At 48.4% G+C, this 20,393-nt stretch overlaps 2 protein-coding genes across 2 annotated transcripts in view; both read left to right on the top strand.

Moving 5' to 3' along the window:
* Window positions 1-462: 462 nt before the first annotated feature.
* KRT18 (keratin 18) lies at window positions 463-9,195 on the top strand. Its single transcript, XM_033137000.1, has 7 exons — window positions 463-937; window positions 5,561-5,643; window positions 6,700-6,856; window positions 7,026-7,190; window positions 7,339-7,464; window positions 8,010-8,233; window positions 8,979-9,195. The coding sequence occupies exons 1-7, from the start codon at window positions 512-514 to the stop codon at window positions 9,094-9,096; spliced, it is 1,299 nt and encodes a 432-aa protein (XP_032992891.1). The 5' UTR covers window positions 463-511; the 3' UTR covers window positions 9,097-9,195.
* A 9,562-nt stretch (window positions 9,196-18,757) lies between these two features.
* EIF4B (eukaryotic translation initiation factor 4B) overlaps window positions 18,758-20,393 on the top strand; it is a 36,605-nt gene continuing 34,969 nt past the window's right edge. Inside the window, exon 1 of the mRNA XM_033137004.1 lies at window positions 18,758-18,838. Coding sequence (XP_032992895.1) covers window positions 18,826-18,838 — 13 coding nt within the window. The 5' untranslated portion in view covers window positions 18,758-18,825. The remainder of the gene's footprint in view (window positions 18,839-20,393) is intronic.

Raw genomic sequence — 20,393 nt, forward strand, 5'->3', positions numbered from 1 at the left:
CCCCGAGTAATTGATACTACGACCCCCGGTTTGAAGTATCAATTATTCAGTGGATGGTTCTACAAAACGCGGGGTTCGCCCTACGAAAGGTTTGGAGGGTGTCCCAAATTTCGGGGTTCGTAAGTTTTGGAGAGTAAGTAAGGAGTCGGAGGAGTAAGGGACGCTTCTTAACACCTTGCACAACGAATTCGGCTTGCAGCAAGAAGCCCTTGGATGCGATGGACGAAGCCTTTCGAAGGCGCGGACACACCTCGGTTCCTTCCAGCGAAAACCTGAGTCCTCGCTCCTTTTTGGAAGCGAATCCGGCCGAAAGCCCAAGCGCTGGGGGCGTCGGTTCCCGGCCGCACCTTCCGCGCAGCGCCCGGCGGAGGTGGGGCATGTGGGCGCCGGCCAGGCCCGCCCTCGCGGCCGCCTGCGCTATAAATCGCGCCTTGAGGCCGGCGGCGCCGTTCGCCCCTTGCAGCCTGCGCGTGCGTTCGGCCTCCTGTTGCCCCGTCGCACCTCCGGCGCCATGAGTTACTCCAAGTCCAGCGTCTACTCCAGTTCGTATCGGCCCGTCGGGGGCTCGGTGAGATTCGGGCCCGTGGCCAGCGCGGCCAGCGTCTATGCCGGTGCCGGGGGCTCGGGCTCGAGGATCTCCGTCTCCCGGTCGTCCAGCCTCGGCTCCAGCTACGTCGGAGGTGGCGGCGGCGGCGGCGGCGGCTATGGAGGCAGCAGCTTCTCCCTTTCTCTCTCCGGCTCTGGCGTGGTCCAGAACGAGAAGGAGACCATGCAAGACCTGAACGACCGCCTGGCCAGCTACCTGGAGAAGGTGCGCAGCCTGGAGGCCGAGAACCGCAGGCTGGAGATCCAGATCCGAGAGCACTTGGAGAAGAAAGGGCCCAGCACCCGCGACTGGAGCCGCTACTTCGAGCTCATCGAGGACCTGAAGAATCAGGTGAGGAGGCGCCTCGGCTCCCTCGGGGCGCCCGGCGCAAGGAGGGGGTGCGCGGAGAGCAGCCTGCCTCCAGGGGAATTCAGAGGAACGGTACCGGAGAGACATGGGGGGCCCCGAGCGGACATGCAGGCAGTCCACAGTTCTGCTGAGAACCCCTCGCCGCCCTTAATCCCCGCAAAGGCCACAGCCCTTGCCTTGAGCCAAGTTTACAGGGAGGTTTGCAAAACTAAGATGCAAGCTTACTAGCTCAGTAGAAAACAACAATGGAGTAGTAGTTAAAAGTAGCCGAAACTGTTCCGGGGTGGGGTGGGGGGTGGAAGGCACCTTGCACATGCCCGGATGCACTTTCTTCTCCGTACGTAACATAACTTTATATGTTCCAGAGCTGAGCTCCAACCTTGAAAAGAAGGTAGGGTTTAAACCCAGTCGGTGTGTCAGGTTCAGAGAATGACTGTAGTCAGTGCCTCTCCAGAAGTGACTTGATTTGATCCCCATTAGAATTTGCACTTTGCACATGCGTCTTCCAATAATGGATCTTTGCTCCACGGGGTATAGAAGCCCCTCTTTGTCTGATGTGGCCAGAGGCCATTAGCTTTCTGCTTCAGCTCCCTCCCACTAGCTTACTGTGTTTTCTTTAGACAGCCTAGTGTTAAACTATGTTGCCAGCTTTTCAAGCCATCCCTGAAACTCTGCTTTTAACAGTGGTTTGATATACCAAGAGAGCAAACCATAGAGAGAAGCTATATCCCCTCCTAATACGTGCATATCAAGCCACTGTTAAAGGCATAGCTACAAAAACTATTTGAAAAGTTGGCAACCCAAACTGCAAAACACACACACACACTGGCACAGATTGATTGTGGAGAAGAGAGAATGCCTGGAACTTAGCCGATAGTTTTGCTCTGGGTTCAGCAAGTCTGAAATGATAATCACTAATTGTTAACCATGTTGGGTTTTTTTCTTTTAAAAAAATTGAGGATATTATTGTATGGAATGTATAGGGAAGCTATTGTATATATCAGTCTTGGTATGAACCGGACCTTTGAAACCAGGTTGTCACAATAGCAGAAAGGGTGCTTTGGGGCATATGAGGATTGCCCTTCTCACCCCCAAGTACGCTCAGTCAATACATGTAGGTCTTTGGATAGGATTTAAGATCCCAAGAACTTAACGAGTGTGGTACCATGGAAGTGTGAGTTCCAGTGATTTTAATTTTCGAAATTAATCCTTGGGTAGGAGAACACACCTCTACATCGGGAAAGCACTCAATTCCCACGAGTATCCTGTTACGGGTCTAGATTTGCTGCTCTTGTGTTCTGTTTAACTGTTTCCTGACAGTTCAACAGGTGAAGTGTTTCCAATAATGTAGCTTCGTGTTTTGAATGTCTGCACAGGACCCATGTGGAAGCAGGAGGTGGTGGGGGGAAGGTAGTAGACAACCCATACAGAGAGGCAGAAAACCACTCCACTTGCTCCGTCATCAACCTAGCTCTTGTTCCTTCCTAAGAGTTTCATGACCAGGAGTGATTTCCTGGTTCAGTAGCTGCATGTGCACACAAAGGTCAATCGTGAACCAGACCATCGGCTAATCATTGCCAGGTTAGCAATTGCAGGCAACTGCAGCCAGTCCTTTTCAAGAAGGTTGTGTGTGCGGGATTCCCTCTCTCCCCCTAATTCATTCCTGTTAACCCCATTGTCTTTCTGTCTGTGGGGCTAGAGTTATCCACTTCTTTTCCCCTGCCTAAACTGCCTTGCACTGAGATCAGTTGTGCACTACATAGAAAGCAACATGGATAAGCAAGAACAGAGGGACAGGGGAAATCTGCAGAAATCCAGCCGGTTGTGCATCTGTAAAGGCACAAAAAGCCTATTAAGGAGGGAGGAAAGAAGCAGGTAACCAATAGTAAGAGTCAGTCTGGCTTACTCAGTAGGAAGGAAAAGGCACTCTAGCCTCCCCCCCCATACAAGTCAAACGACTTCTATTTAGTCATAGGTCATAACAAGGAAACACGATGCTGCCAGAGAAGATGGCTCAATAAAGAATACCAGGGGAGGGGAACCAGCTGTTGCCAGAATACAGATCCCATCACTGCTTGCCATTGGCCAGGCTGGCTGGTTGGGAGTCCACCAACATCATCTGGAGGAGACAGTGCTGTACAAAGTGAACAAGTAATAAATAATATCTCATGTTTTACTGCCACTGTGAGAAAAGCCATCGAATCATAGAATGGTAGAGTTGAAAGGGACCATGAGGGTCATCTAGTCCAACCCCCTGCAATGCAGGAACCTTTTTGCCCAACCTGGGGCTGGAACCCACGACCCTGAAATTAAAGAGTTTCATGCTTGACTGACTAAGCTACCAAGGTTGATACATTTTTCAAACAGGAAACAGGTTTAGGGTCTAAGGCAGGGTATGCCCTGGCTCTAGTTAAAACTGAGAATTGAGGCTCCACTCCAAAACTGAGGACTTGGATGTGAAATGGACAAGAAGCCACCTCAGTAGGTTTCTGTGCCTTTTACAGGGGTGGCCAAATGCAATGGAGGACAGAGCTCCTGTGCCTTTTAAAACACCAGTTAGAAGAAGGAATGTAAGATTGCCTATGCCCCATATAGTTAAAGCAGTGTTTCCCAACCTTGGGCCTCCAGCTGTTTTTGGATTACAACTCCCATCATCCCTAGCTAGCAAGAACAGTGGTCAAGGATGATGGGAATTGTAGTCTGAAAACAGCCGGAGGCCCAAGGTTGGGAAACACTGAGTTAAAGCATCCTTCACAGAGCTATGATTCCCAGCCCCCTTAAACTACAGTTCCCAAGATTTTGGGGGGGGGGGCTTTAAATGCATGGTGTATACACAGCCTTAGTAGGTGTAGTTTGTCATGCAAGCAATACACCATCTGAAATTCCCATTTTAAACTACAGCTTGGGAGCAGTTTACTTGCCCACCTGCCCCATATGCCTGCCTCTTCAATGTGCAAAGCATGCCCTCCTGCAAGTACCACGTAGGATATACGCTCCACGTCTGTGGGGAGTGGCACTTTCAGTGTGGCAGCACATATTTGTGCTGTGTTGTCTACCACTTGGGGATCCTTTGAGTAAGCAGTTTATAGATAAGTGGAGTACTGAAATATACAGATCGTGTTCTGGTCGTCCCGTCCCCCCCAATGAAGATGCAAAATCCACATGCAAAGCTTCATCCTAACATGCACACATAGCATGAACCTTTCAATTTGCATCGTGCCCTGTGACTTCTGGGAAACTGGAACCTTGTGAGGTGGGAAACCAACACCCAGAGGCTATAGCAGTTGGGATCAAAGGACAATTGTGTGCTGGGAAGAATGACTGAGGGTAGATTAATTATATATAAAAAATATGTTTGTTCTTGTGAGTCATGTATAGTCAATCAGCAAACAAAGTGTGCACACAAAAGGATAACTGTTGAAACGACTTTAGCACCTGGTGAGAACAGGTGAATGGGACAAAAGGGGAAGGAGCTGGGTTAGAGGCCGCAGGTGCAGAAGATGAAAGAGGTGCAGGGAAGGTCTCCTGGGAAAGCTCAGGGGGGAGGGATGCATTTCCAGAAGCAGTGCCCCTTCCCCAAAACACAAGGAGAGAGAAAGTTTCCTTAAAAAAACAAAATCAAAACCAGGCTTCTATGCCAGGCATGGGCAGAGAGGAACCATGGGGCACTTGCAGCCTTACATGTTCTCCAGGGAGCTGCTGACAGGATGGTGCTGAAACCAGAGCACATTTAAGTCCCTCGTAGTTTACACCTCAAGGTATGGTTGCCTGGAGCACACCCAATGCCCCAGAGAGCTTATCCTCACAACCTTCCTTGTTACCTGTTCCTGCTAAGAACAAAGCGCTTCTTGAGACAAGCGGGATTTCCTACAGCGAAGAAGCAGGGCTATTTTCACATGGGAGGCAGAGGGGAAGGCCAAGAGTCACTGAATTTAAAGACTCAGTCACAGAACTGCAGTGAAGTAGAATCTATGCTTTGGGGACCCATCAACATCCGAGATGCTAGTTACAGGTGGGATAGGATGCAGAATGTTAGTAAGGCAAGGAAATCATTTTGTCCTTGTACTTGCGAAGGAAAGAAGGTGGTTGTCTCCCCCACTTTCTTAAATTGAGAGGTGTCCCTTTAAGAATCTCTAGTCCTCTAGTTGCCTTGGGAACTGGGAAGGTGAATTGCACCTGTGTTGGCTTAAGCAAACAATGGGATCTGTGTAGGCTGGCAGGAAACCAGTAGATTCAGGTTGCATTAGCCTTCACTAGACCAGAAACAAAGAGGAAGTTGGCAGTCCTTGGCATAAGGCTGGGGAAATAATTTTTGAGTGACACCAACTTACTCCAAGATCAGTTGGCTTAAGGATGAGGGTTGCCAACTTTTATTTCAGCCCCTGCTCCTCTTCCTTTGAGCAGCATCCCAGTTTGCAGATGTTGGCAAGTGATGTTTGCCTTGGTGATTAAACGTGAAAGTTTCTTCGGCTCAAGCTGCTGTTAGAGGAGCAATGACTGGTTATGCCCTTTTTTCTGCACAGTTGACAACTCTTCTAAAGGCTGGTATATGTCTTTCACACACTACATTAATTACTAAGTTTTGTGCTTCCTTCCTGCCCTCAGATCTTTGACCAGACAGTGGATAACGCTCGCATTGTCCTGCAGATTGACAATGCCAGGTTGGCTGCTGATGACTTCCGTGTAAAGTGAGTGGATTTTCTTCTTGTTGGGCCTGTTTGGTCCTGGGATCCATCCAGAGGCCCATTTCTGTAGAGCATGAGACTCAGGTTTATGGGTTCGAGTCCCACATTGGGCAAAATATTGCTGCATTGCAGGGAGTTGGACTAGACGACCCCCATGTTCCCTTCCAATTCTATGATTTTATCGTTTGGGGACCTTAGAGCAGTCTTTCCCAACATCTTTCCCCAGATGTTGTTGGTCTACAACTTCCATCATCCAAATTCAGTAAGGTCAATGGTCAGGGATAAGGTGAATTGTGGTTCAACATCTGGGGACCCAAGGTTGAGTAAGACTGCCTTGGGGTATAAAGCATCACTATCTCTGTATTTCATATTTTTATGTTGTAAGACTGCCCTGTGATCTTTGGATGAAGGGCAGTATATTAATTCAATTAATAATGATGATATCTGTAGTTTGAGCAAAAGCAGCAGCCTCTAACTCTTCTTTTTCCATGGGGCGGTAGGCACATATAAAGCCTACAGATACCAGAAGGGGAGGGACACAAAGACCAGTGGGTCCCCTCCATCCCTGCCTGCGTGATGTTGTGCAGGACTCTGGTTTGTTTCCAGAGCACCTTGCATTCATTCTCAATGAGTCCTGGTTCCAGTGGTAATTTCTGTCTCCAGTGGAATGAGGCCATTTGAGTGGCAGCAAGCAGTATCAGGCAGATGGGGGTCACCTGCTAGGCCCTTTCTGTGCGTTCCCTCTTAACAGTCCATAGCTGCCAAAAAACAGAGCGGAGGGCATTTAAGAGGGTAAAGCCTAAATCCATACAGTCGTTGTATGACACTGGGGTTTTAATGGCTAGCCACACATCTGTCCAGACAAAGGAAAGCATAAACTCATTTACTGAGGATCGCCGCCTTGTCACCCCAGAGACGGGCCACTGTCCCCTCCCGCCCCCCGTTGCAAAGCCACTGTGCGTCTTACACTCTGAATTAATCTCCCCATCGCCAATGTACACATCTCACTTTGCAAGCTGATTATTGTGAAGACCTCATTCCTTCTTCCCTGTCACCCAGGTTTGAGGCTGAGCTGGCCATTCGTCAGTCAGTGGAGAGTGACATTAATGGCCTCCGCAAAGTCATTGATGATACCAATATGAGCCGCCTTCAGCTGGAAGGTGACATTGAGTCCCTCAAAGAAGAACTGATCTTCCTGAAGAAGAACCACCAAGATGTAAGTCTCTACTGTGGTCATTGAGCAGAGACAAGATGGAGGCAGCAGGAGCAATAATTTGCTGGGAGATACTGACCCATCAATGAATGGAATTGGTGGCTTTGCACATTTGGGACACACAGCGCCTTCAGAGTCTGTGCTCAATTTATGCCTCCTCTTCCCTTGCTAGGAAGTCAATGCGCTACAGTCCCAGATCGCCAACTCAGGACTGACAGTAGAAGTAGATGCTCCCAAGTCACAGGATCTGGGCAAGATAATGACTGAAATCCGGGCACAGTATGACACCTTGGCTCAGAAGAACCTTGAGGATTTGGACAAGTACTGGAGCCAGCAGGTGAGCAGAATAACTTTTGCAGTTTGCTCCTGACATGCCCCCATAGCATTTCAGGGCTTTTACCAGAAGAGAGAAGTACTGTCCCCAGAACTATAACCCTGACTGTCCTCATGAAGAATAATGATATGTCTTTCCACCTTTCCATTAGATCACTGAGAGCACCGTCATGATCACCCAAAATACCAAGGAGATTGAGACGGGCCGTGCTACTGTCACTGAGTTGCGCCGCAACGTCCAAACACTAGAAATTGAGCTGGAGTCTCTGCGCAACCTGGTATGATCTTCACCTATTCGTTCCAAATATTGTAGGGGTGGGGAGCCTCAGTCCAGGGAGCTATGTGGCCCTTGGGACCTCTCTGCCTGGCTCTTGGGAATCTGCCCAGACCAAGCCCCCTCACCTTGTCCTCCTCTAGTGATATTTACCAGGTTGGAATGTGTGATAATAGCTGTTCCCTGTCTGGGTGGCGGGTGTGGGTATCTGGCCACACCCCCTTTTTGCCAAACCCCCAGATGTGACCACCTTGGAAGGGTGCTCAGAAAGGAATGTGGCCTTTGGGCTGAAAGGGGCCCCCGTTCCTGAGATGGTACATAGTAATGAAGCGCTTGCTTGTTTGTGGTGCCTTGTTAGTGTTTTAAGTTCTATATTGAGAGAGATGCACTCTGCATGGAATTATTTCATAAATCAAAGGCGCACCCTGTTCCTGAAATGGAGGCAATATATGGAGTGTATGGGATATGGGATGGAAATGCCACCGAAGAACAATAGAAGTGTTGTTGACCCTGATCCCCAATCCGGCCCCTTTTTTACTCTCTCAACAGAAAGCCAACCTGGAGGGAAATCTCCTTGAAGTGGAGACCCGCTATGGTATGCAGATGGAGCACCTCAATGGGCTACTGATGCGGACCGAGGCTGAACTGGCACAGGTGCGGAGCGATGTCCAGCGCCAGGCAGAGGACTATCAGGCTCTGCTGAACATCAAAGACAAGCTGGAGGCTGAGATCACTACCTACAGAACCCTGCTGGAGGGCGGAGATGAGTTCAAGTGAGCTTTTCATTCTTGCATCTTTCTGGGGCAAAAATAGAGGACTGGTCATCTGGGCTCTCCCAAGCTAGACACAGATGTTCTATAGATCACCACAGCTCTGGTATATGTGAACCCTTTCACTGCAAACTCTGGAACATCATTTCCCAATCTTGGAGGGGAAACTGCTTCTAGTCACAATGGCTATATGCTACCTGCAGGGTCAGAAACACACACCCCTCGATGCCTCCAGCTGCCAGGCATGGGGGAGCAATGGCAGGAGAGGGCTGTTGTGCTCTGTCTTGCTTTTGGGCTTCCTGTAAGCACCTGGTTGGCCACTGAGGATATGAGAGGATGCTGGACTTGATAAGCCTTGGGTCTGCTTCAGCAGGGCTCTTAATGTTCTTTTAAAGTGTGTGTCTTGACTGAATTAGGATAGAAGGTGTGATGCTCACTAATGCCAGAGAAGTACTTAAGAGTAGACCTGTTAAGTGGAAGCCACAGGCCAGGCTTAGCAGCTTGAGATGAACCTTGTGCACAGTTCTATTCTTAAGTTCTAGGGCATCCTTTCATGATGGACAAATTCTAGACTCCCAAGTACACTTGCCGAAATGGATTCCGACCTCTAGGCCCATGAGGCTTCAGTTTGGGCCACTTAAACCACCTTAAGTTGGCTTAAGATGACTGGATTTCCCCAGGAGGTAACAAGGAACTGGCAGAAGTTTCTCATGTTCATTGCCGGTGTCTTCTGTCTGTCTCTCTTCAGCCTGAAAGATGCATTACTGGAAAGCACCATGCAAACTACTCAGAAGATCCACACCACCAAGATCGTCGATGGCAAAGTGGTGTCAGAGACGAGCGAAAGCAAAGTGATGAAGCGTTGATCCCACCTGCTGTGTGGCAAGGATTGCCACCTGGTGCAGCTAATATTGTGCACCTTTTGTTCCAGAGCTGGAGGGTTCCGGGGAGGGACTGGGGTTGGTCTTAATGGAATTCAATAAAGAAACATTGTTAAAAGAAGTGGTGTGGTTTGTGTGCCTATTCATCTATTTTGCAGAGCCCCATCCCTCCCTTGTTCCTGTCCCTGGGAATCCTCCTGCAAGAGGTTTGCGTATTCAGTGGCTTTGCACATTGTGGTTTGTGTGCCTTGGAACAGGACACCCCTGTGCCTTGCAATGGATACTGAGACATGTTCTAAGATGCTCACTCTGTTGCCTGTTGGGCTTTTTGCCACTTGTGAGACAGAAAATGCATCTTTAAAATCCATTCCAACACACATGGATTTTCTAGAGTAAGGGGAAATCTGGTTTAAATGCTTAAAGAATAACCATGACAATGCATGGATGCACGCCATAAGTTTCTGCAGCCCATAAAACTTATGTTGTAATAAGCAATCTATGGCAGCCGCGTTGGGTGACCCTTGGTTGCCTGCACGCCCAGGAAGGCAGCGTCAGGCCCTCTGATGAATGGAGTATCAGTTTACTTACTGGGAGCAAATCACTCCTTTACAAATATTTATTTGCAGGGAGAGGGCCATTTCCAGGAAAGGGATCCAGCCATAAAAGGTTGTGCAACTTGCCTGCCAAGCCCCTACCATGAATTACCTTTGAGGCTGGCTATGCACGTTGCCCCACCCAAGGAAGCCAAAGAATTACCCACCCCTGTTCATTACCAGGGGATTGCTATAGCAAGAGAGATGGGGTCCGAAGTCCCCTTCTCCTTGTGCCCTCCATCTTTCCCAACATCAGGGTCTTTTCTAGGGAGTCTTGTGTAAAAATGCAGGCTGAATCAGCTCCCTGGCCAGGAACTGCTTGGGGAGAAGAACCACCATGTAGTACAAAGGAAGGTAATGGCCCATCCATTGGCATAAACTATACCTCCTCCCATGAGAGGATGGTGAGCAGAAACAAAAGCCAGATTTAGGCTTTCCGTGTTCCATAATGGAAGCTGGGAGGGGGAGGTTTCCCAGGTTACAGGGGGTGTGATGTCACACAGGAAAAAGGTGTCCTTTAAAAACTGAAGTTTGGAGGGAAGTGGGGGAGAGCTCCATGCAGAGCTGCCTAGGAGAGGCTGCATGCAGAGACCGGGGAGCATGGCTGGCTTCTGCTCTGGACCCAAGCTGGCTGAAGTTCTGGGAGAAGCAACAAGAGACACTTGGGGTGTAATGTTCTGCACTTCCACCATCAAAAATCAGATGTAAATCAACCATATTTCTTAAAAGACACTGCAGACTCTGCCATGCCTCATTCCAAAGGAATACAACCCCAGCTGGTAGCACCCTTATCTTTATTCTATGTATTCTATCCCTCCAAGGAGCTCAAGGTGGCATACATGGATTCTCCCTCCCATTTTATCCTCACAACAACCCTGTGAGGTAGTTACAGGTAGGTAGCCATGTTGGTCTGCCATAGTCAAAACAATAAAATAAAAAATTCCTTCCAGTAGCACCTTAGAGACCAACTAAGTTTGTTCTTGGTATGAGCTTTCGTGTGCTGAAGGTGTATCTGAAGAAGTGTGCATGCACACGAAAGCTCATACCAAGAACAAACTTAGTTGGTCTCTAAGGTGCTACTGGAAGGAATTTTTTATTTTATTTTGTTTTGCCTGTGAGGTAGGTTAGGGCTGAGAGATGGTGAGTGGCCCAAGGTCATGGCTGAGTGGAGTTTTGAACCCTGGTCTCCCAGATAATCCTTCAACACTCAAACCACTTACCAACACTGGCTCCTGGGTGGGTCATCTTCAGTCTTGGAAGAAATGGTACTTCACAAGTTCTCAGGTATTGGATTCTTACAGAAATCTACAATCTAAAGGCGATCAATGCCCCAAGGCTTAGGGCTGAATCATTTGCTAGGAATGGACAAGATTGCTGTTAGTCAGCCCTTCTAACATTACCCTTGAATTCCTCGGCATCAAGGGCAACAGCTTTCCCTGCATGAGTTGACTGTACGGAATGTTTTTGAAACAAGGTGGACTTTGAATTTTATTGCCAGGAATGGAGGGACTTTCTAGAGAAATGTGTATGTTGGCAGAGGGTCCGATTACTGCGAAATGTGCAATGCTCAGGCAGACTCTTGCCAAATAGGGAATTCGGAGGGAGGAGCTTGAAGCCATTTGGACAGAACAGAGATCACCCTACAGCTGTGTGTGTATGACAACAAAAGAAAATCACCTGGGAGATAGCCTTGAGTAGAGAAGATTAGTAACTCAGATTACCATGGAAAATGCATATATAAGCAAAAGCCCCTTGTTGCTGCCTTATCTTTAAATACAAGCCTGGGGCTGTTTGCAACCCAGACATAGATAAGAGGAAGTCTGTGTGGAGAAATGGATTAACTCCCACCCCTTGGATGTCTTTGGGTAACTTCTTAGTTCATCTCACTACAAAAAGCAGCCCAACCCAGAGATCTGAACCCGCAGCAGTGGAGCACATTGTGCAACAGTGCTTGCTTGGACACCCAACAGATGGTTAGCAGTATTAGTGTGGCTCCACAAGTCACCTATTTGGTGACATATTCTCCCTCTGTCCTCCAAGAGGGCAAGACTCCTCCAAGAAGAGACTCACTGGTGCTGTATGTCCAGTCCAGATTCAGTGATAAAAAGCTCAAAACAACCTCATATAGTTTTGGCAAGTTAGGGAAACAAAGTGAACTTCATTCAGGAAAGCTTATGTCAGGGCTGGGGAGCCTGTGGCCCTCCAGATACTGTTAGACTCTCATCAGCCCAACCAGCATGGCCAATGGTTAAGGATGGTGGGAGTTGGACTCTGGCAACTGCTAGAGGGCCACAGCTTCCCCACAACTGGCTTTCGCCATAATAAATGTGTTTGTCTTTGTGGTTCCATAGCACTCTAATCATTTTGTCTTGTTCTGCAACAGACTAGGGGCTCACCCACATTTCCACTTGCCCCATGCTTTCTAGGTGTGGGTCCGAATGGTTTTGCCTTTGCCTCACTGCTTTCTCCTGGAAAACCCACTTTTTAGCACTAAATTGGAGCAAACATCAACCCAGAGAAAATGCAATTGACGTTTGCTCCGACTCAGGGGTAAAGGTCAGGTTTTCGGGGGGGAAAGCAACGGGACAAACGGAAGTGAGGATCAGACCTAATATTGCCTACCCCACACTGAAAAATAATATTTGTTTGACTTAATGACTTCTCCATGCTACAAAAGACACAAAGATCATTGCATCTGAGTTGGGGGGGATTTATTGCCCTGGGAGCCCCCTAAATAATTTAACCTGGCCCTCTTGAGGCCTTCCGAGTTCTGAATTTTTGGGAGGATAAATTTTGTAGAAGGGGCTGCTACCTGGCATACACATGCCAAGGGCCAAAGGATTACTTAAACAAAGGAATCTTTGTGGAGATACAACTAATATCCCTTAGACAAAGTTTCACCGCTCTTCACTGGCTCCAGGAACCTTTAGCAGTGCACATTCTGGACACTATTTGGAGATTAGAATGACCCTGGAGGATAATGACACAACCCTTTAACAACCAACTCATACTTGGGGCCCATCCAGACTCTGGCTTTGTGCTGCCCCAGGGCCAGCCCAGAGGCTTCGGGGAGCTAAGTAGTAGACCCTGGAAGCTTCAACAACTCACACTCACATGCTTCTTATTTTCTGAAAATCTGTCAATATTTAAAAGGACGGGTCTAACATTATCACATATAACAGGGATGGGGAACCCGTGGCACTTCAGATGTTGTTGGATTTAGGGTGGTGCAGGCAGTTACCCCACACAGGGCACTGAACCAAGGAGGCACAAAACTGAGAAGACCCATAATTGAGAAGATCCATTTGGAAGTGCCAAATTTTGGCCTCACACAGAGTGCCATGGTACTAAGGATTACTCAAGCCCACTTGCATCATCCCTGGCCACTTGCCATGCTGGCTGCAGCTGATGGGAATGGAATTCAACAACATTTGGTGCCATATACCTTGGGCCCAAGCCTTTCTTATGAGCTATCTGACACATACATGAATGGCTGCGATACCAGATTTAACAAGGCGGAAAATGAAGGCCCATGGAGGAAGATAGATTTGCAATTCTACTTCAATGGACGTGCACTTTTTCTGTGTCACCTGTGTGTTCTGTTTAAAGAACATTGTTTGGTTCTGCATTGCCACTGGGTCTTGTATTCCTTACATTTGGCACACTGAGCAGTAGCTTTAGGAGGGGTCGCTGCACTATTGGGGCAGGTTGGTAAGCCCAGTCAGCCTGACCCAATAGCCCAGCGACACCCTCCTGAAATTAATCTCTGCCACATCACCTGGAGAGGAGTATCCAACTTTCAATTCTATGACTCTTGCTGACCTTCACAGCAGCATAAGCCTCACTTTGGGACAGAGTTAATGCTAATCAGCTGAGCCAGGTTGCTGTCACAAATATGCCGGTTGTAATTAATACAATTTCCAAGGGGTGCCCGTGTGCCCTTGGGCTGGCCGAGAGGGAAGGGGAGAGCGCTGCTGCCACCCCCATCGGCCTTTCCGTTGCGTTTGGGAGAACAAGGAAGCCGCAGAGGCAGCTTTCTTGGCAACAGCCCAGCACCGCCCTGCCGGAGCTTCACCCCCGGGTCAAGCCTGACCTGGGGTGGGACCGTGGGAGAGGAGAAGTAGTGGCGGCAGCTTCGCCCTACCAATCAGCCCAATGGGACTGAACGGAAGGGCGTTTGCCTGCCCTGCTGCGTCCTGCTCACGTCGCCTTCTGTGCCTGCCCACCTGCGGCGCCAGGGAGACACATTCCACTGATGTTGCCAGCAATGCTGAGAGTGCTGGAGGGAGCATGCTTGTTTGTTTTTTAAGGGAAACCTGGGGCAGGTGTCATCTGTAGGCTCTGCTATAGTGCTGGTGCCCTAACAGCACTATAGCACCACATGAGCAGCTTGCAAATGAACACTGGTATGCCTCTGTATATGGAGGACATTTATATTGCCAAAGGATCTGGGTGCCAGAGAACCTATAATTCTTGGATTTAGTAAATTAGAATTAATCACATTTGACTAAACTGGGCCAAACACAGAAACCCCTGCATTTAGTTTATGCTGACAAGCCAGGCCAGCTTGGCAGAGCTAGCTGGATGGGGGTCATGGAAGAACAAAGGTGACCCACCATTAACCCTTTAAGTAGGCCATTGACAGAGACTTTTTGGGCTCACAGAAAATGGGGAGAGCCCCACCCTGAGGTGGGAGATTGTGGAGATGAAAGGCCAGAATTCCAGGAGGGACAGAATTGAAGTGGCTGATGTGGTAAGCAAGCAGGAAAAAGTGTCACTTTTGCAAGCTGGAGGGGGGAGGCTAGAGGAGGAGGTAGGCAGTCTGTTTTATGCTGCAGAGAGGATCAGACATATTTGGGTTTTCTTGGAATCTAAGGCTTAGTATAAGGCATTTTCCTAAGTTCCTAAAGATGCTTGACATTTGCAGAAGCTACAGAATGTGGATGTAGACGGGAGTTCTTAAAAGTGAGAGAGAGAACTGCAAATGTACGTAATCCAACAGGGCAAAACCAGCAAAGACAACTCAGACAGGAGCAGCAACATGCTGCTGCCCTCTCGTGTCAGATTAAGGTCAAGCACTGCAGTGGCTATTTCAGACCCAGGTGAGCACACAGACTTCTCTGTAGTCACTTTCTCCAATTAGGAAAAGAGACCTGTCTGTGTCTCCTCTTAGTGCTAAAAGTACTGCCTAGATTCAGCAGCGCTAGCACTATATTCTGCCCTCGACAATTGCCTAGGGTGAGGAGAAGGAAGCTTGGGTGCAGGAGCAGGGCCGACTCACCCATAGGGCAAAGTGAGGCAACTGCCTCAGACGGCAGGATCTGCAGGGGCAGAATATCCCAATGTAGATTTTCCCTGGTGCCATTTTGGGGTCCGCCTGAGGTGTCAAAATGTCTTGGGCCAGCCCTGTTCAGGAGGATCTCTTCACCATCGTGCCTTCTCCATCATAACAGCTATTGTGTACTCCTGTGTTGCAACGTTCTGGAAGACAGAATGCAACCCTCTCCTTTGCTTCAGCTTTGTCACTGTCACCCCTTGATGCATGGCATTGTGGACAGTTCTGGAGTGACTCAGTAGGAAATGCCCAAGCTGTGGAACAGCTCAGGATTAATGTGAAGTGCATTTCCAAGCAGCTGCAAGACCAACTGCAGGTATTTAAACTGCAGTGGGTAGGCAGAGCATGACCAAATCTAACACTCTGTTTGTTTGACCCATACATCTTCCTGATCCGTAAAGAACCATTTCACAATAGTCTGGAGACCGAAGCACCAAGAGTTCCTATTGTTTTACACAGCTTCAATGTCAAAGTGACAGGATGACCTCAGATTGCAAAGCTATAAGCAGCCTCTGGGTGCAGCAGCCGGATCATGAAGTATGTGCTCTATTTATTTATTTATTATTTTCCGGCACAGTGCTCCACCCCCCCCCCCATCTCATAAAAACCCTAACAATCTAAAAGCAGCGGCACAGATATGTAAAACCAAAGTCCACTTTAAATAAATAAAACAAATTAGAAATGCTGCCCACTCAGGAATAAGGGCTGTATCCAATGTTACTCCTACTCAAAGTAGGACCCATTGAAAGTCCAGAAAACAAACAAACAAACAAACAAACAAGGTGAGTTTCCCTGGGAATAGAATTCAACAACAGTATTAACTATAAATATAATATCTAAATAAAACAATACACAATGGAGGCCAAACATAAACAGGATATTTTTCAATGCTACTGTTTCCTAATTTGTTAGATAGATAATAATATAATCGCAATAAAATTAAAAACATGCATATTTTCTGTATGACCTTCCAGGTATTCAACACATTATTATATACATGGTTTTCGAATGCAATGCTAGACGGAGCTACAGAGTTCACAGCTTTATTTGGGTACGGAAAACTGTCTTCAACAGGTTGGGCTTGTGTCTCTAATTTGTATTACACTGCTTATTCCTCAAGTATTTCAGAGTTGTAAGACGATGGACCCCTGCCTTCTTTTCCTGTTTGTACACATAATGAATTTGTGCCATGTGACCAAGGTGTTGTTTCTACATTGTCCTTTTATTAATTTATTTGTTGCATCTATTCTCACGAAAATCCCAAAGTGGTTTAACAACAGAAACATATATAAAAATCCATTTAAAATCCAACACAGTGACAGACTGGGATAAAACTCTCCATTTAAAAGGCTCATTGAAAAAGGAAGGTCTTTGATAGGCACTGAGAAGACAATTGAGACAGCACCTGTCTTCAAAGAATAGGTACCACCACACAAACAGCCCAGTTTCTACATTGGTATCTTCAGTAAACTGTCTCCTGCAGAGTGTAGTGATCTGTAGAATATATAAGACGCGAAAGGATCTTTTCTGTGTGATCTTTTAGGTTATCTCCTTTGAAACCTAGTTATTGTAATTGTTTAGTTTTGGGAATTTTGGTATGAACCCTATTGGCTCTTTACTTTTAAGTTTAGTTTTGTTTTTTTGTATTAATATGGCATCGTATTTTTCTCCTTCATGAAAATTGCTTCCCAAAAGAAAATTACTGTTGGGTATGTCCATCCTATAAACCACTGAGCCTTTGGGGCTTGCTGATCAGAAGGTCAGCGCTTCAAATCCGTGAGACAGAGTGAGCTCTCATTGTTCTGTCCCAGCTCCTGCCAACCTAGCAGTTCGAAAGCATGCCAGTGCAAGTAGATAAATAGGTACTGCTATGAGGGGAAGGTAAACAGCGTTTCCGTGCACTCTGGCTTCCATCACGATGTCCCGTTGCACCAAAAGCAGTTTAGTCCTGCTGGCCACAAGACCCCATAGTCACCTTAACTGTTCAGGGGTCCTTTACCTTTACCTTAGTATGCACCTTTATCAGAGCAGCTTCTCCAGAAGAAAGGGGGTTGAGTTCCATTTATTCCACTTACTGAATTCAGCATCTGTTCAGTGGCATATCTCCAGCCCCATATAATGTCAATACTGAATTGCTTTTATCCATGATCTGTTTTCTCATCTGCTTGTTTTATATTCTATAGGATTGTTTTATGTTGTATTTCATCTTTCTGTTGTGTTTTATATTGTATTTTAACCACTTTGAATACCATTGTGTAGAAAGAAGGCATGAAAATTAAATAATGCAACATTTTCCAGGAAGGGTTCGTGTTTTCTAGCTAGCACCTGTAAAACAGTGTCCCATTACTGCTTTTGGGGAAAATTTTAGGTTTCTATAAGTGAAATATCTGGGGCAGGGATGGGAGTCCTGTGCCACCCCAGATGTTGTTTGACTCCAATTCCCATAAGCCTCAGCAAAGAGTCAATGATGATGGGAGTTTTTGTTCAACAACATCTGGAGGAGAACCGACTCCCCATCCGTTATCTTGTGGGTTCAGAGAGATATTGGCTGTAGCTGCACACACATGCAGAGACAGATATGCAGATACAAAATGCACAATTTCCCTCCCATTCGCTCTCACTGGTTGTCAGATCTTAATACTTTGGTGGCAGAGATGAAGCACAGTACCCTATTTCAGGGGGAAAGATATGATGACTATTTATCTGGGTGAACCATGATAATACATGAGTATTATCCCTTGCTTCTGGACACCAACCTTAAAATCTTTCAAATTCACCCTTTCCAACCTAGTGCCTTTCAGATGTTCTGTACTACAATTCTCATTGGCCCCAGTTCATACACTGCTTCAGAGAAGGCTCCTCTTCCCCTCCAGGTCTGTGGAGGCTGTTGTGTTTTGTTTTTGTTCTTGATCACTAGCAGCATAGGGATGATCATCTTTTCCCCACCACATAGCTAATGTATTTAGCAGTTCTCATGCTGTTGATTAAAGCTTAAAGAATTGAGATAGTTGTGGTTCCTGAATTGCAGGGGGTTGGACTAGATGACCACTGGTATCCCTTCCAACCCTATAATCGTATGATTCTATGAAATTTATGTGGCTCAAAATATGAAGCGGACAACACAGATTACATAAAACAACATAAAATTCAACATCTCCTCCACTTTTAAAAACAACTTTTCCAAATATGGCAGGGTATCTGAAGAAGTGTGCATGCACACGAAAGCTCATAGCAAGGACAAACTTAGTTGGTCTCTAAGGTGCTACTGTAAGTATTTTTTTTATTTTTTTTGAATAATAATAATAATTCAATAAGTAATACAAAATAGATACAGTATAGAGGACCCCGAGGGTCTAGTCCGACGCCCTGCAATGGTCGTGAGGCGTAGCAGGCGGAGGTAGGTGTGGCTCACCTTACCAGTAAAGCGAATCTTATACTGGGGATAATAGGGCCGCACCCCGACAACAGATACCCTCCACCCACTGCTGCGCACCAGCCTCCCAACTCAACGCCGCCGACGGCGGGGCTCGAACTTTCCGCCTCCCCTCCGCTCGGCGTGACTCCGCTTTCCCTCGCGCTTACGCCCGACCGCGCGACCACGCCTCCTCCCCGGACTGAGAACCGCGGTGCCAACCCGCTCCGCCTGCTTCCCGCTCCCTCCGCTTTTCCTTTTTTTTCGGACACGCCCCCCTCTCGGAAGGAGGGGAGGAGGAGGAGGCGCCTCTTTCGCTATAATCACGTGACGGCCGCATCCGGGCCCTTTCGCCTTCTCTCCCTCTTCCCAACATGGCGGCCTCAGGTGAGCGGCGGTCGGCAGGGCGCGTGGGCCTTCGTGGTCCAGGCAGGCCAGTCGGCAGCGCCGGGCTTGGCCTCCCTCCAGAGCCGGGAGCGGGCTGACGGGAGCGGGGAGCGCGTCCCCCTGAAAAGGCGGCTCTCGCCCTCGAGCCGCCCGTCCTCTCCCCCCGTAGACCTGAGCAGGCGCGCGGCTTCGAACGCGGCGGCCTCGCGCAGTTCCCGCTCCGGCCTGTTGGTCGGGGGGGGGGCGAGAGAGGGAGCGGGGAGTGCGGGCCGCACTTCCGAGCTCCGTCAGGGAGGGAAACGGGGGGGGGGGAGCGTCGGCAGATGGCACCTTCTCGGGCTGCGTCCCAGTGCGCAGGCGTGGCGGCGCGCGGCAGGGCGCTGGTGAGGTGGGGAAGGGAAGGACCTGGGCGGCGCCCACGTGGGTGCCGCTCTTGCTGACTCTCCGCCGCCCGTGCTCTAGGGGCGTGGCGTGGCGGAGGCTGCGTGGAGCTCGTCGGCCGGGCTTTGCACGCACCGCTCCGCCTCCCTCGCCGCCGCCGCCGCCCCCGGCAGCGGGTGGCATTCAGCGGCCCACTTTCCCCACGCACCCCCACCCCCGTTTGTCTCCACCCGCCGCCGCCGCCTGCCTGCCTTCTCCCCCACCCCGGGAAGGAATTGGTAAAGCCGAGAGGTCAATCCGGAAGCCCTCCTGGACCACGAGCTCACATGATGGCCTGGGCGGGTGGGGGGGAAGTGCTGTCGGGGAGGGGGCTGAGAAAACCGGCCCGCCTCAGAGGGCTGCTGTAACGGTTGCTGAGACTCCTGTGTACGTGCAAAGGGCTGCTCTGTCTTCATAAGGGAGAGAGGTTTTCCATGCACGTTCACGGTTCCTGATCTTACTTGCCTACTATGCCTTCTTGCCTCCTACTTTTGTTATCTGGCTTCTCTGGAGGCTATGTTCTTGCTCTGTCCCAAGATGGCCTTCCTACTTACGCCATTGCAAGGATACTAGGGAAGTGTCCAGACTGTTCTTTGTTATATCCCTTATAACACCTGGCATATTGGTCTGTGTACGTTTTGTGTGGGTTTGGGCCAGTCATTTTGCCACTTTGTTTCCTAGTTCCCTTCCTTCACACAACACCAGTCTGGAAAAGATGGAGTTTGCCTATAGGTGCAGCAGGATGAGGTGGTAGAATGACCTTCATAATGGAAAGGGGATCATATAAAATTCCCCTCCATAAACAACACCCCCAAGTAGAAAATTAGCACAGCGTAAAATCAGACTGGACTAGAAACACTTCCTGATATGCTAGTATCTTCCTTAGATTGAGTCTTTTATCATGGGGGAAGATTCAGAAATGTCTTTCCTTGCCTGCAGCCTAGAGCAATGCAGCCCAGTCTACCATTTAATTCTCCTGCATGTATGCTGTGAGTTGCAAGCTATTTCTCAAATATAAGATTTACCCATCAAATGCCTGGAATGCTGGGTCTGTTGTGGCCTGGTTCCTGCTGCTTGCATAGCTTGTCTTTACTGGAAGAAACATAGGAACAGGATACTACTTACCATACTTTCT

Source organism: Lacerta agilis, chromosome 2 (genome assembly GCF_009819535.1).
Source record: "Lacerta agilis isolate rLacAgi1 chromosome 2, rLacAgi1.pri, whole genome shotgun sequence".
NCBI classification, from domain to species: Eukaryota; Metazoa; Chordata; class Lepidosauria; order Squamata; family Lacertidae; genus Lacerta; species Lacerta agilis.

Coding starts and splice junctions, on each gene's coding strand:
- KRT18 (XM_033137000.1), top strand. CDS start 512: ATGAGTTACTCCAAGTCCAGCGTCTACTCCAGTTCGTATCGGCCCGTC. Junction 7,465..8,009: donor TGGAGTCTCTGCGCAACCTG/GTATGATCTTCA, acceptor CTCTCTCAACAG/AAAGCCAACCTGGAGGGAAA. Junction 8,234..8,978: donor GAGGGCGGAGATGAGTTCAA/GTGAGCTTTTCA, acceptor GTCTCTCTTCAG/CCTGAAAGATGCATTACTGG.